Here is a 16,272-nt window from a genome sequence, read left to right on the forward strand (position 1 = left end):
TCAGAATGCAAAATACAGTCATACTGCCCCATCAAGCTTAGACAGAAGTGTCTTGAACAACTTGTATTACAGTGCTCTGGGCCCAGATTATAATACTTTCACAACTACATGCATTATAAACTTAAAATTGACTAGTTCTGTGCACAAAGGCTGTAGATTGATGATATAGTGATGCCAAAGATTTCAGGATCAGTTTTGTATATAGCAATAGAACAAGCCTTTTTTCCTAGCACCAGCAGTTACACTTTTTTTGCATAGGAATATCAATGTTCAAGTGTCAGTTAATTTACAGACAGTTAAATAAAAAGATTCAAAAAACCAACATGCTGCTAAAAAATGTCAGGTCAGTAAAAATATAAGCAACAGTTATTGGTATTACCTGTAACCCTACTTGAGTCAGATGACTGCCCTAGCCTTTGTTTGGTAACTACTAGTTCTTCACCTAAAAAAAAATTTGCCCCTTGAATTTCTATATTCCAGATTTTTGACGATTTTTACAACTGTTTAAAATTACCTCTCTTTTTATCTCCCTTTAGCATAGCTATTCTCAGGAAACTTTCATATTATCTACAAACAGCATATTGTCACTTATAAACACACTGAGGTCCGGGCAGTGACCTTTGTGGCACCTGGCTGGCCACTTTCCCTTCACCTGAGTAGACCCTAACTACAGCTCTGAGTCCTACTACTCAACCAACTTCTCAACTAGCTTATAGTTATAACTGGTTGACTTGCTCACTACTCATCTATGTGGCTCAGTGTCAAAGGGTTTACTGGACTGCAGGTAGGCCACATTTCAGTGCTCCAAGCCTATTAGTCTGGTCACTTCATCAAAGCAATCAAATTTGGTTGGGCAAGATTTTCCTCTTTTTAAACCAATGGTTCCCAACCCTGTCCCAGGGGATCCCCCAGCCAGTCGGGTTTTCAAGATATCCACAATGAGTAGGCATGAGAGAAAATTTGCATGCATTGCCTCCATAACATGCAAATTCTCTCACATACATATTCATTGTGGATATCCTGAAAACCCTACTGGCTCGGGGGTCCCTGGGACAGGGGTGGGAGCCACTGTTTTAAACCATGACACCCAGGATCCTGTAACCCATTGGCTTGAAAGTACTACACTATTATATCCTTCCCTAGTGTTTCCATGACTTTGTCCACCACTGATGTTACACCAACAGGTCTACAGTTTCCACTTCCTTCTTGTTCTCACCTCTTTTGGAGCAGTACATCTGCCTTCCAGTCTCTTGGAACCTCTCCTATTAAAAGAGATAATATGACCAGAGCTCTGAATAGTACCAGCAGCATCTCTTTTAGCTCTTTCAGTGTTCTGGGATATATTCCATCAGGATCCACAGGCTTGTTTACTTTCAGTTGTGCCAGCACACTGACTATTACCTCCTTACTAAATTATGAGTTCATTCCAGAATCCCCTATGCCTTTGGTCCATCATCCTCTCACATGTGCACACAAACCAGAATTACTTGTTACTAAAAGAAACTTCTCACTGGCAAAAAATGACAGCTCTAATTATTACAGTGTAAAAGAAAATAGCTATGATTTCTAAGAAAAACAGTTAAATCTCTTAATTATTCTGCTGATTCTTCCACATCTATTTTATTCTAGTTGAAGAGTGGCCACTCCTGAATCAAAGCATCCAGGCTCAATATTGATCGTCATTCTATTCTGAGAGGGTTGTTGGCATAAGCTGGAAAATCAAAATTAAATCTGAAGTGAAGATGCTACAATGTTCCTGTGTCACGATAAACACTATATGGTAGAGAGGCCCTCTTCAATAGTATGTTGTACCATATTTTCTGAGTTCTGTAGTAGCTGAAATATAACAAAGTGAAGCTGGACAGCAAGCAAAATCAAATAAATTGGCTCAAACTTTAGACTTAACTTATTTTAATATAGCAATCAAAGAATGACTCCAAATACTGTACAGTGAAGTGCAATATAGTACACTATATACTGTTATAATACACTATTATTACATTACAGGTAAAAAACCAAAATGTAATTAGTACGGCAATCACAAATAAAACAAATTAAAACAAGCTTTGAGGGCGGTACACTTCCTATGCCAATTTTTAATTCAACATTTTAAAGCACTGTTTTAAAAAGGGTATTTCTCTAAATATATACACTATCAATCCTTATTTATATATATTTTAAACAAAACAGCATTCCCTCCACAAAGTGCACTCATTTTATTCCTGTTCTTGGCAATAATCCTTATTTAGTACAATAAATCTGAAAATGCTAATCCTTTACCAATCTATTATTGCTCTACCACAGACAAAGGCTCAGAGGGAATTGTGTCTAAGATCATTAATATCTTGAAAGTATAAATCTTTCATAAGTTTATATATACAAGCAACAACAAAGACAAAAATCTTCCTTTTATTCTACAGGCGGCTTCACTTCATGTTAATGCAATCCTATGGATTCAGGCTGGCTCCATCATTTTGTCAGGAAATCATTAAATGCCAAATGTGTTTACAAACAATAGCATTTTCTGTGACAATGCCTGCTATGTAGAGCATGCTAAACATTTTTCACATTTTGTCTCACTGTAGCTGCTTACTCTTTCCTATACCTTGAAAATGCTGATTTACCTTAAAAAAAAAAAAAATCCTTTTTTTTGAAGTCTTGAAAAGATGCCTTTTTCATTACTGAAATAGTTCTGGAAGAGGATCATGCTAAAGTTACTAGATGCAGGGTTTGGGATAGCATGTATCATTTCTCTACTGACCACAGTAGAAGCCTTTGTTTTTGGACTGGATGTTATACACGAATTGAAACATAAAAATGTGTTAAGCCAAAAGAACAGCGACCAAGCTATGTTCATCTCATATAGCACAGGGGTGCTCAAACTGGTCCTGGTGCACCCCCAGCCAGTTAGGTTTTCAGGATATCCCTGGTGAACATGCATGAAAAATACTTACATTCAAAGGAGGTAGTACATGCAAATAAATCTCATGCATATTCATTAGGAGTATCCTGAAAACCTGACTGGTTGGGGAGGGGGGCCACCCCAGGAATGGTTTGAACACTCCTGGATTAGCAGGATCAAGTCAATCTATCTTCATTTTATGCTAACATTTCAGATGATTTATAGCTAACAAGTCTCCAGCAATAAACTATATGCACAGATGCTTTAAAACAAATTTTTGGAAGGATAACGTATTAAGACAGCCCCTGTACTCAAATGGATTTCAACCTTTCCATCAAAAGAATGACTTAAAGTACTAATTTAAGTTTACTGTGTCCTCTGAGTTGTGTGCCCAACTCTCATATTCAGCCTACAAATCAAACATTCAACTGATAAGAATTTATTCATTACTGTGCAATTGTAAGACAGCACTGTAAAATCAGCTACAAAAACGATACAGTTAAATGTGTACACATCATTGGTTGTAGGGCTGGTGTTACATGGATTCCACTGGTAAGCAACCATAAAGTGCCATGGAACATCTTAGCAGCACTTGCAAGATCCAATTTCAGATTTAACAAGCCGTAACCCTGCAAACGGATATGTACAAATGAAACTGTATGATTCTTGAGAGGAAGAAATGATTGTACGTGGTTTTAACTAAATACTGCAATTTCTTTTCAGAAAACTATTTATCCCCTGTGAGGAAAAGAATCAGATAGCAGTGCTAACAGATTAATCGTAAAGGTTAGAAATCAAATAGTTTGAACTACTTATAATCGAAACCTGTTAAATACTCAGAAGATTCATAAAGTGACCTTTTCATTTCCTTCACTTGCTTAATATTTCCTCTTTTTTTTTTTTTTAGGTGCAAGGCTAGTGATATATACAACCCTGTTCCCTCATTTAAAAGTGCAAAGGGAAAATATGCAAAACTTACTCATTTGTCACTCAAATTACTGCCACTTTCAGCGCTTATAGCATGGGAATGCAGACAGGGCTTTGCACAAACAGGATTATGGCCAGATATCTTTCCCCAAAACAAACCTCAAAGTAAACTAAATACATTCTAACAGATACTTGGTCATATATGCCCTGGTTAGTTCTTAACAAGCAAAATTCTCTTACCATCTACCTAAAGAGCAGACCAACAAATCAGATAAAGCATCTCATATATCGGTTCAGTGTACGAAAACCTTTTGAATAAAAATGGTTCTAAAGTGAAAAGCTGTGAATAGTCGTGATATTGGTAAAATCAAACAAGTACAAAAACAAAGACAGCCAAGCAAGGCCTAAAATGTGCCGTCTCTGAGCCTTTATTAACAATACATTTGTTGCTCATCCACCAAATTCAACTTCACTGCAATCCAACAGTAAAGAAAGTAGCTGAAAAAGATGGAAATATATTCGATAAAATGAAGATCTGCAGGATAAGAAGTGCAACACCAGTGCAGTATTGGATCATCATATCTCAGTCTGTGCGTTGTGAGCACGAGGCCTGCTGCTCAGGGAAGATCTGTGAAGACCTGATGAATATACTGTTGAAATAAACGCCAACGTTGCCATGGACTGATGGAGAGAACTTGCACGGTAGACTTGTCTGGGTCAGAGGCCTAGGGGTACTGAAGAAGACAATACATGTTTTCAGGAAAATAGGAGTCAAACTGAACAGCTTTTAAGAGCTCAGACAGTTGATTAATGAACATACCCATTTATTAAAAACTGTCAATATTTCTGTTTGGAAGTCTGCTAATAAGATGACATTTCTTGAACAATGACAAGTAAACTTTTTGGTAGAGAAACTATTTCTTGACTTGTACTTCTTGCTACAACACAAGCCAATATTTAGGTGCAATACCAATGAAGTGTGCAACACCATGCTGCTTCAGAATGCCAGGATCCATATAAAAACACCCCTTCACTTGTTAGAAGAGCAGGCACAAGTGTTGGCAATATCAGACAAGCCAAAATGTACTACTCAGCTCAATTTGATCCTATGTCAGTCTACACAGACTAGATCTAACCTTGCTTTATCTGACAATATGTAACAGGTAAAGGAAAGCCTCACAAATTACAATCTTGTTACAAGTAATGACCTGCTTAAAATACAAAAATAAATGTTTGATTGTAAGGATATCTCAGCCAGTGGTAAATATTGTGATCCATATATGCTGCATTATGAATTACAATATCAACTTTTTAGTTGCTTTTTCACATGTGTAAATTATCTATCTAGGGAGACAGATTTGTTTGCAACTGTACATGAATTTCTATTCCTGCTGGGTTTTTTTTCCTTAAATAACTTTATAGCTTGTAATTTCAGGTATTTGTCAAGCATTAAAAAGGAGCCATATAAAGCTTTCAGTCAGCATGTAATTGCCCATGTAACAGATCTTTATGAATCAGAAAGACAAACCTTGGCTAGCCCTAAGGCCATGTATGCAGGAGAGCTGGGTTTAATTCCTGTGCCTGGCTTCTGTCCCATACCAGGCCAGCCGGTGCTGCAGCAGAGGCAGCATTCACCACTTAAGGGGAGCAAACCTCAGTCATTACACAATGTGGACAGATTCTGGGTGCATAAGTACCAGTTTCCAGAGGAAGCTGTGGTCTGTGGCCCCTGACCAAGGACAGTCACTGTGATGGCTGCGCTAGACAAGGATGGAGGGTTAAAAAAAAATTGGAAAATGTTATGGGTAGTTGTGAACAAAGACTCATAGCAATGTAGCTAGTAGAGGCTGGTTCAAACTAGGCTGGAAGCCTAAAGGAAACAGAAAACTGCAGGGCCAAAACAAGAGATATGTCAGCTGGCAGTCTATTTTGGTCATCCTGGGAGTATTTCTTCAGAGGACGGTTTGCACTAATCCAACTTTTTTTTTTAATTGCTCCCTAAACCTTTGATGGCAACAGTGCTACAAAAGATCTTCCAATATCCCACCTCATCACAGGAATTCATCCCATTGACTGTCTATGTAGTGGTCCATTAAATGCCAATCACACACGTCATGCAGTGGATAAGATTACTTTTTTTAAACATATGTATAAGATTTTATTTTTATGACTATTCATGAACATGGCCCAGCCAACATACACATCACACAATAATAATATAATCTTTACTTATTAGCTGTCCTCCAATCAAGAGTGATCCATGGGCTCAGCTGTATTCGTGATCTCTGCATCTTGGCTATCCATTTCTTCAGGCTCTTCAACAGAAACTCTTTGTTGTACTTTAGATCCGGAGGGGAATGTTTCCACTGTGTTTGCCAGGCTACCAGCACTTGGTTCTGCACCCAGCAGTGCACTATCACTAGTCAAAGACTCAGGCGCTGGCAAAACTATCTGACTAATTCCACTGCACTGAGCAGAGGGCCCTGCAACGTCTCCTCTTCTCACAGTTGACTCAGCTGCTGCCGACTGCTCTGAATGTTGATCCCGCAAGTGTTTATCCATCGAGGCCTGAATTGAAGAAACCATCTCTTGCAGTTTTTTACGCTGAGCTTCAACTAAACTGGGGTCAATTTGTCTGCTGTCTCTCATCGTAACTACTCCAGGAGCTACTCGGATAAGCTCACTGTCACCAGGAGTAGCTGTGAATACAGATGGTTCTGATTTTTTGGAACCAATACTGAAATCTGACCCTGTACTATGTTTTCTACTAGGTGGGTTGTCCCTAGGTCTTTGATCAAGGTACGGGCTGCTTGATGCAGTTCCTAACGAATGCCCCTTCCCTTGAAATGCTGTCACATTATGTTGTTGTTCAGACTTCTTTTTTACCACTCCACCACTCCCTAGTTTAAGGACTCCATGTGAGGGGCTCGCCTCCTTGCTTCTTGAAGATGCTTCAGCTCGGACTTGACTTAATGCCTCTTTAATCATATCTTCTACATCAGGACCAATGGGGAAGTGGCCTGCAGCATCTGCACACAGTTCCAGTCTGTCTTCTGATGCATTATACACAAACGTTTTACCGGGCAGATAGGGGAAGTTGCAGTGCTTTCCATCAACCAGACCTATGCAGAATGAGAAATGAAAGCAAAATGATTAGTTTCTATTAAAATATGCATTTATCACTAATGGAACCTGTTTTTTAATCTCTACTTAAGAAAAAACAAACACACACACTAATGTACTCCACTAGCTCTTGCAGGAAAAAAAGTTTGCTCCCTAGGGCAAGTAGCATCTTAGATCAGCTAAAACACAGTAACATACAAAAAGACAGCCAATAAAGATCAAAATGGCCAGTCTAGTCTGCCCAGAAAAAGCAGAGTTGCTTACCTATAACAGGTGTTCTCAGAGGATAGCAGGATGTCAGTCCTCACATGCGTCACATCAACCGATGGAACCCAGCACAAAAACTTATGTCAAAGTTTCTAGAACTTTAACTGAACTTCTCTGAGCATGCTCAGCATGCCATACCATGCATCCATGTGAGGTCCCTTCAGACTCATAATATAAAATTCAGGAATAACCCATTAAGTGGAAACCCAATTCCATGGGGAGGTGGCAGGTTTTGTGAGGACTGGCATCCTGCGGTCCTCCAAAAACACCTGTTACAGGTAAGTAACTTTCTCAGATGTCAAGCAGGATGGCAGTCCTCATACACAATTGAATCCCTAGCTACAGGTTGCTTCCCCCAACATAAAAGGGGACCAACAAAACACAAAGCAAGTGCAAACAGGCACAATAACCAGTTTGTTAGTAACAAGAGGGGCACCCTGAACAAACAACGGGCCTAGGTGGGAATGGATTTGGGTTCTATACCTCAAACAAGTTCTGAAGGACAGACTGGCCAAACCTATTGTCGCGTCTGCCACCCCTATCCAGACAATAATGCAATGTGAATGTGTGGAGAGAACTCCATGCCACAGCTCTGTAGATCTCCATCGGAACTGCTTGCAAGTGGACCAACACCACTGCCATGGCAGTGGGTTATTCTAGAGTGAGCCTTGACATGACCCCCCCCCCAAGATGCAATCCTGCTTGGGCATAACAGAAGGAGATGCAGTCTGCTAGCCAACTGGAAAGCGTCTGCTTGCCAATGGCGATACCCAGCCTGTTCTGGTCAAAAGAAACAAAAAGTTGGTGGACTGTCTATGGGCTTCTGTTCAATCCAGATAGAAGGCTAAAGCTTTTTTGCAGTCCAAACTGTGCAGGGACCATTTGCCTTAGTGTAAATGGGGCCTAGGAAAGAATGTTGGCAAGACGATGGACTGGTTAAGATGGAAGTCCAACACCACCTTAGGAAGGAACTTAGGGTGCATAAGCAGGATCACCCCGTCATGAAAAAACTTAGTATAAGATGGGTAAGTCACTAAGGCCTGGAGAGCTCACAGACCCTGTATGCTGAAGTGACTGTTACCAAAAATATGACCTTCCAGGTCAGGTAAGTCAGGCCACAGGAACGCAGGAGCTTAAAAGAAGCCTTCATCAGCTGGGCCAGCACCACACAGGTCTTTAGGCATAGCAGGAGGCCTTAGGGGAGACTTCAGCTGAAGCAGACCTCACATGAACCATATAACTATATGCTGTACAGAGATGGGCTTGCCCTCTACACTGTGAAGCTATGCACCAATCGCACTCAGGTGAACCCTCATGGAGTGGGTTTTAAGATCAGCTTCTGAAAGGTGTAGAAGGTAATCAAACAATGTGTGTGTCAGGCAGGATAAAGTATCTAAGGCCTTTGGCTCACATCACACAGAGAACTTCTTCCACTTCAGTTCATAAGACTTTTTGGTGGAAGGCTTTCTGGAATCCAGCAGGACATGAGACACATCTTCAAGAGATACAGACATCTCTCAACATTCAGTCTGTGAGCGTCAGGGTCTAAAGGTTGGGATGACGCAACTTGCCCTGAATCTGTGTGATGAGATCTAGGGAAGTCCCCAGACTGATTGGTTTCCGGATGGACATCTCCCACAGGAGTGGAAACCAGACCTGTCTCAGCCAATGAGGGGCTATGAGAATTATAGTCCATCTGTCCTTGCAAAGCTTCAACAAGGAGCTGGAGGATAAGTTTACAGAAGACCCTCGCCCCAATACAAGGCCAAGGAATCTGAGGTTGCCCTGCCATGAGTCCTGTACGGAGAGCAGAACAGAGGAACCTTCCTGTTCCAATGCGTGGTGAATAGATCCATGTATGGGCTCCTCTAGAGGCATATGATACAGTTTTTGCCACACCCTGATCCAGAGACCATTCGTGGGGCCTGAAGGTGCGACAGCCTGACTGCAAATACATTTCCCACACCAGCCAGATACAACGTCCTGAGCACCATCCCGTGGTGACAAGCCCATGACCAAATCTAAAAACATTTTCCTGACACAGGAGATATGAGTCTGTGCCTCCTTGCTTGCTGACATACCACATTGCAACTTGGTTGTCTGTCTGTATCTAGACAATTTTGTTGAACAGCCAATCTTGAAAGCCCACAAAGTGTACTCCATCACCTGAAGCTCCAGAAAATTGATTCAACAATGGCTTTCCTGGGCAGACCACAAACCATGGGTGCTGAGCCCATCTACATGTGCTCCCCAGCCCAGGGTTGATGCATTTATTGTCAACGTAATTTAAAACTGGGGACTTTGCAAGGTAAACTCCATCCAGAGTCTCAGAGGGCCAGAGAAATTCAGATGCAGTCTTGGAAGGCCTGTGTGGCCTGATGCCACAGAGACCTTAGGATCTGTTGGGCATGCCGCGTGTGCAGTCATACCAGGGGAGTGACATGCACTGTAGTGGCCATATTGCCCAGCAACCTCAACATGTCCCAGGCTGATACCTACTGGCTCTGTTGAAGCCCCGCTATGATGGTCATCAGATTGATAGGCCTGTTGCCACGGCAGGTAAACCTTGGCCTGAGCCGGGTCTAGCAGGGTTCCAATGAAGTCAAATTGAGGTGATGGACTGAGATGTGACTTGGTGTAATTGATGACAAACCTTAGTGACTTCAGCACCTGGATGGTCGAGAGCATTGATGCCTTGGCTCCTGCCCAAGAGGTGCTCTTGACCAGTCAATCATCCAGATAGGGGAAAACATGGACTCCCAGCTTACGTAAGTGCGCTGCCATTACAGCTAGGCATTTTGTGACGACACGGACAGTCGCTAGCCCAAATGGCAGTACGCGATACTGGAAGTGCTGAGTTCCCACCACAAATCAGAAATACTTCCGATGACTGGGGAATATCTTGATATGGATGTACATGTCCTTCAGATCTGGAGAACATAGCCAGTCCCCTTTTTGCAAGAAAGGGATTATGGTGACCAGGGAAACCATGCTGAACCTTTCCTATTTCATAAATGTTTTCAAGGCCCAGGTCTAAGATGGGATGGAGTCCCCTTGTTTTCTTTGGTATCAGGAAATACTGCAAGTAAAATACCCTATTTCCCCTGGTGGGATGGATTTCACCACTCTAGCCATTAAGAGGTATGAGAGCTCCTCTATAAGTACCTCCTGATGAGCTATCAGACCCCAAAAAGGACTCTGGGGCAATTTGGCGGGGCACTCAATAGATTTAATTTGTATCCATTGTGCATGATGGCAAGGACACTGGGCCACTGGTATGGCAGAAGTGGCTATGCTCCCTGCAGTCCACTTAAAACCCTGTCCCTGGAGTTGAATGAGGTGCTGGCTGAGACTTTGGGGCCATTTGTTGCCTTGAGTGTCTGCAAGGGGCCAGCGATTGCTGATGAGGTCAAGGCAGAGGAGGGTATTATTTTCTTGGGCTGAAGAAATTCTTCCATTCTCCTGACCTCGCAGGTCTCCTGGGTGTCAGCAGAGAATTGCTGGAGTGTCACATGGCGGTCCAGAATTTGGGCCATAGTCTTCACCTTATCTCCAAAGAGATTCTTTCCTGTGCACAGCATGTCTGCAAGTCATTCCTGTACCTCTGGTCAGAGGTCCAAGGCCTGCAGCCAGGAAAATCTATGAACACCAATCTCCACTGCAGACCTACTCCATGCCATTTCAAAAACATCATAGATCGACTGTATCCCTTGTGCACCAGCAACCCTCTCCACCTGCTTCAGAATGTCCCATATATACTGGCCTACAGAGCTGGTAGGCCACTATGCAGGCATTAAACATAGCTCCTTGAAAGACCTTTCTCCCAAGAGCATCCATTGCCCTCTGATCCTTCCCCAGGGGCCCCGAGGAATGAGTCCAAAAGCACCTGGCCTTCTTGAGAGCAGATTTCACAACCACAGATTGGTGTGGCAGCTGATGCTTGTTGAATCTGAAAGCCTTATGGATGAGAAACTGCGACTGCCTTCCTGCTTATGGGAGGCACTGAGAGGGGGTGTTCTCACATCCTAATCAGCAGCTCCACAATGATCTTGTGTACTGGGACTGCCACAATATCCCTGGGAAGCTCCACGTACTAGAGGATATCTAGCATCTTGTGCTGTGTATCCTCTATCTCTAATTGAAAGGGGGTGGCTTCTGACATCAACCTAACAAACCCTGTGAAGGAGAGGTGCTCCACTGGAGACTTTCTTTGATCAGCTGGAGAAGGGGGGTCCAAGGGGAGGCCATCTGATGCATCGGTGACAGAAACATGAGTAGTCACCACCCAGGGGTCATAAGGGGCATCATCACTGTCACTGACAGATGACTGATCCAATAGTGCTCAGTCCCTAGCTGGAGGTATGGGAACAGATGGCTCTGGCCGTGTTGACCGAGGACCCGAAGCCACCCCCATTTCCAGGGGAGCTTCCCTCTCTGGGGAATCAGGGATGACCACTGGATCGACCCGTGGCACCTTTGATACCCCGGGCTCCAGCACAGGCTGCGTCAGTAGCATGTCGAGTGCATAAAGGGATTCTAGCATGGGTGCTAGGTAGGTCAGTGCAGGCCCCAGTGCAGTCTGTGCCCTAATGTCAAGACTCTGCACTGCCTGCGCTGCTCAAGCTCCTCCTCGAACGTTGTCAATGTCAAGACTGACTGGGAGCCAGGAGGAGTGGTTACATCCTCTTTGACCCAAGAGGTGGATAGATGGCTAACATCTGGACGGATTAAGGCCGTGGCGTACTCCCAGGCATCAGGAAGGATTGGCCGACCTACCCATGCATCCGCTGGTGCATCCCCATGCCCGGCACCGTGTATCGACAGGGACTAATGCCGATGCTTCTTCAGCTTCCTTCGATGCTCGTATCAGTCTCTCCCTGATGCAGAGGCTGATGACAATTAATCTGACGTCTTCGACCTGGAGGAGCTAGGCGAGTGCCTGTCTCTGGTGCCCCTATCAGCCTTCGACATTGACGGAACCAATGGCCCCGCTGATGTAGAGGACTTGATGGCCATCAGTGCGGCTCTGAGGTCCTTTGATGTCGATGGTTCAGACTTTTACAATCCAAAGCATTGCTTCATCTTGAGTCAGGCCAGATGTCCTTTTGGGGTCATCTAAGCGCATCTGCTGAAACCCCGGACATCATGCAATATCCCTAGGCAGAGGATACATCTATCATGGGGATCCATAATAGACATGGTCCTCGTACACTTGGAGCATTCTCTTAAATCCTGTGGAGGACATGGCGTCAAAATAAAAGGGACTTTAAATTGTAATTTATAGCTGTCGATGGCTGGCAGGCACAGACTGCACTGCCACCCCAGGAGAATGACAAAGGAAAAGAAATTTACCCAAATGTCAAAAACCTAAGAATGATAAGGAAAAGTCACTGAAGGGACCGGGACCCTCTATGAATATGAGGTAGAAAACGTGAAATCACAAATGTAAGTTAAAAAAGAAAAAGGGGCTACTTCACTGCAAAACTAGAGGGAGACACGAGGCTCCACGGAAAAGCAGAGACTGAAGGGACCCAACGTGGATGCGTGGTATAATGGCATGCTGCGCATGCTCAGAAAGGCTCAAATTTCTAGAAAGTCTGACATAAGTTTTCCATGCCTGACTTTATAAGATGATGTCACCCATACTGCTTATCCTCAGAGAAAGTATGTTTAGGCTAGAACCTGTAGCTCAGTTCAGGTTACCCCCATGCCTTCCATTTAGGGTCGTGCCTGAAGCTCCATTCAGGTTACCACTGTGCCTTCTATTTAGGGTTAAGATTAAAAGGGCAATTTTCAAAGTCATTTGTCCCAGTAAATTGTCCTCCTCTGCCTGAAGTATGAACAAGTTGCCATAGAGTACATACTCTTAGCTGGATTAATAGAGGTGTTCGCTGGGAATGTTTCAGTCAGGGGAGGAAACACCATGTGCACGTTCTCTACATGTACTAAACAGTTCGCCTTGCCACACAACCAGGTGCAAGAGAGATGACTAATTTGTGCTAATTTTCAAAAAGAAGCTATCTGGGAAGTTTTTCTTTGAAAGTCTCCTACAAAGCCAGTGCATTAGAAGTGCATGTGTACTCAACTAGGTAGCCCTTTGAAAATTGGAGGAAAAAATGCCAAGTGGAGCTCTTATAGCAGAAGCTGATGGCCACAGATATGACTGAAAGAGCTCCATCAGTTCATCTGTCCTATCTTTAAGCTTGAGAGGCTACATAAGTACTAGCTAAGGAGCTAGAGTGGGACCCAGCGAAGCAATGCTCAGGGAAAAAGGGCAGCTGATCTAGTCTGGTGGACCTGGAGATAGCTTCAAGTAGATCCTAAAGTTTTGAATCCTGAGGCATGCTCACTGAAAAGTATACTTTCCTCTACAATTTCACATATAACTACGGACCTTCATTTTCAGTTTTTAATTTATTTTTCCTGGGAATTTAGCAGAGTTTATTATAACAAGAACAAAAACCAGGAGGAATCTGTGGAAAAAAATGACTTGCTATTTTTCCAGGCAAACAACTATAATTATTGTAACAAACTGAGAAATTCCCAGAAAATAAAATACTTAAACAACGATCCCTACATATAATGGACACAGGGTAGCACACAGACATGTTTGAAACATGGCATGTTTGAAATGTGAGCATTTCCACCACTCTCCAGACTTCAACTCATGTATAAAAAGACACACACAAGAACCTCCTAGGGTGATACTAGGTTAACTGCATTTCATTTTTTCATTCTAATGTATATTTTCAGTTTTAATGATAATCTACCCTCCCCCCTACCTTTTCTACAGTGGCTCATGAGTATGTTTCACAACCATTAGGGCTGTGGAGGCTGGCCAGGATTTATGCACAGGCCTAGATCAGGTGGAAAAGTTCTTGCCTTGCCAAAACTCCTCAATTCAATTTTCACTTCCCCCAGCAGACTTCTAAATTCCCTTCTCACCTCCACCCATAGACACCAGGGATTCAGTAGAAGCCAGGGAGCAACTTGCCACCTTCTACAGCACCACAGGCCTTCATAAGTCACTGTCCCAGTTTTCCCCCAATTTTTCAAATCACCTCTGCCTTTTACTACCCCCTCCCTCACCTCGCTCAGTCATAGCAGTGACACACCTTGGCCAAAGGCCATAGACTGGCTCCCTCTGAAACACAGTACTAATAATTATTTCCATGCCTCTATTCAGACACACAGCACTGTACAGATACACATAAGAGTTATTGCTCTGTGGAGGTCTGCATACATCCAGAGTATGACCACTACATGTCACCACTGTGTGAAGGCAGGACCTCCCTCCCCATAAGCAAAGCTGTGGACATTGGCTACCCATTATCGCTAGCTCCCGCCAATCACATTTTTCTAACCAAATCCACTCCCACCACAGCTTGCCTTCCCCTAGGATTTTCTTTCGATTTGCCTCTGCAGTCTATTCTCTTCTCTCCCTCCTCCATCTTGTCTCTCCTTCTAGGCACTAAAGTGCTAAACAGCTCACCTCCTCCCCTCCCTCTTCATCAATGGCTATCATTCCTCTGCCAATAATTATTGCAGCCAGGCACCTCTCGCTGCTCTATGCATCTCCTTCCTCCAACATCCTTTGCTGCCAACCAAGTAATTCTGTTTAGTGCAGGAGTGAGCAGATGTTTGAGACAGAAGGCCACAACAGTGGGCTGTTGAGGGCTATCAGCCCCACGCTAGAGCTTACCAACCACACACAAAAAAAGAGAGTAACTTCAGCCACCACCTCCTCCTTTCACAGCCATACCTTTCCCCACCATGTCTAAACATTTACACCCCCCCCCCCCCCCCCGTGGGCCTTCACTCATCTTTCTCCAGCCTCCTCAGTCCTCCACCCTCCATTGCTTACATGGAAAACAGCAGAAGTGAATTACAAAACAAGACTTCCTTTCTTCATGGCACATTATGGAAGATCAGTCATACAACTAATGGACCATCATTCTGCACTCTGGATGTGCAATATACAAATGCCACGTTATTTCGTTTTTCACGATGTGCACCATTTCATACATATATCAACACATCAACCCTTTCAGCTGTTGCCCTGAACTGCTCAGAGGGAGGAGCTGCATTGTTAGAAAGGGCTACAAATTATCTAACCCAACCAAACACTAGGCCAGTGATATGATCTGCGACACTTCTGCCAACATGACTACTTTGAAAGAGGCTAAACAGTTTTAGGGCAGCAGTTCAAAGAATTCAAAATGTCTAACACCACTTTTAAACTAAGGTCTCATACTACTTACTACTACTCTAATAGTGTTTCAAGATCTGTCACAATGCCTTTACAATTTCAATTGATAACCGCTCTCCCACAAATGTTACAACATTCATCACAAATGACTGGACATTGTGTTCCCATGTTGCAAATACAGAAATGTACTAGAAGTTCTAAAATTAAACACTCTATATAATGCGTCCCATAAACTTATGTAATGATTGTTCAACTAGAGGGAACATAGAATAGAAACCTCTAATACACATCCATTGTAACTGAACACAAGCGAAGGAAGACATTCCTGTACCTGGCACACAATAAGCTCACACTAGTTAATTATGGAAACTCTTCCTTTAACAAGTGATCAACAGTCAAAGTGCCCCCCCCCCAATTTTCTACAACAGCTTTTTCAAAATTTTGCAGCAAGAGTTGGCAAATTTGCATAATTTTGTATATACATGCGATGGAGAAATTACTTACCTGATAATTTCGTTTTCCTTAGTGTAGACAGATGGACTCAGGACCAATGGTTAATGTTTAAAATTATGAGAAGTCTAGAACGGGTAGATGTGAATCGGTTATTTACTCTTTCGGACAGTAGAAAGACTAGGGGGCACTCCATGAAGTTAGCATGGGGCACATTTAAAACTAATCGGAGAAAGTTCTTTTTTACTCAACACACAATTAAACTCTGGAATTTGTTGCCAGAGGATGTGGTTAGTGCAGTTAGTATAGCGGTGTTTAAAAAAGGATTGGATAAGTTCTTGGAGGAGAAGTCCATTACCTGCTATTAAGTTCACTTGGAGAATAGCCACTGCCA

General features: G+C 43.0%; 1 protein-coding gene across 2 annotated transcripts in view; it reads right to left on the minus strand.

Moving 5' to 3' along the window:
• Nucleotides 1-3,745: 3,745 nt before the first annotated feature.
• VCPIP1 (valosin containing protein interacting protein 1) overlaps nucleotides 3,746-16,272 on the minus strand; it is a 76,542-nt gene continuing 64,015 nt past the window's right edge. The window contains exons 3-4 of one of the 2 annotated variants that reach the window (XM_029591405.1): nucleotides 6,059-6,951; nucleotides 3,746-4,563 (exon numbers count right to left, since the gene is read on the minus strand). In XM_029591405.1, the coding sequence (XP_029447265.1) occupies nucleotides 6,077-6,951 (875 nt within the window). In that variant the 3' untranslated portion in view covers nucleotides 3,746-4,563; nucleotides 6,059-6,076. The remainder of the gene's footprint in view (nucleotides 4,564-6,058; nucleotides 6,952-16,272) is intronic. The other variant, XM_029591406.1, reaches the window with a different exon arrangement.

Source organism: Rhinatrema bivittatum, chromosome 2 (assembly GCF_901001135.1).
Source record: "Rhinatrema bivittatum chromosome 2, aRhiBiv1.1, whole genome shotgun sequence".
NCBI classification, from domain to species: domain Eukaryota; kingdom Metazoa; phylum Chordata; class Amphibia; order Gymnophiona; family Rhinatrematidae; genus Rhinatrema; species Rhinatrema bivittatum.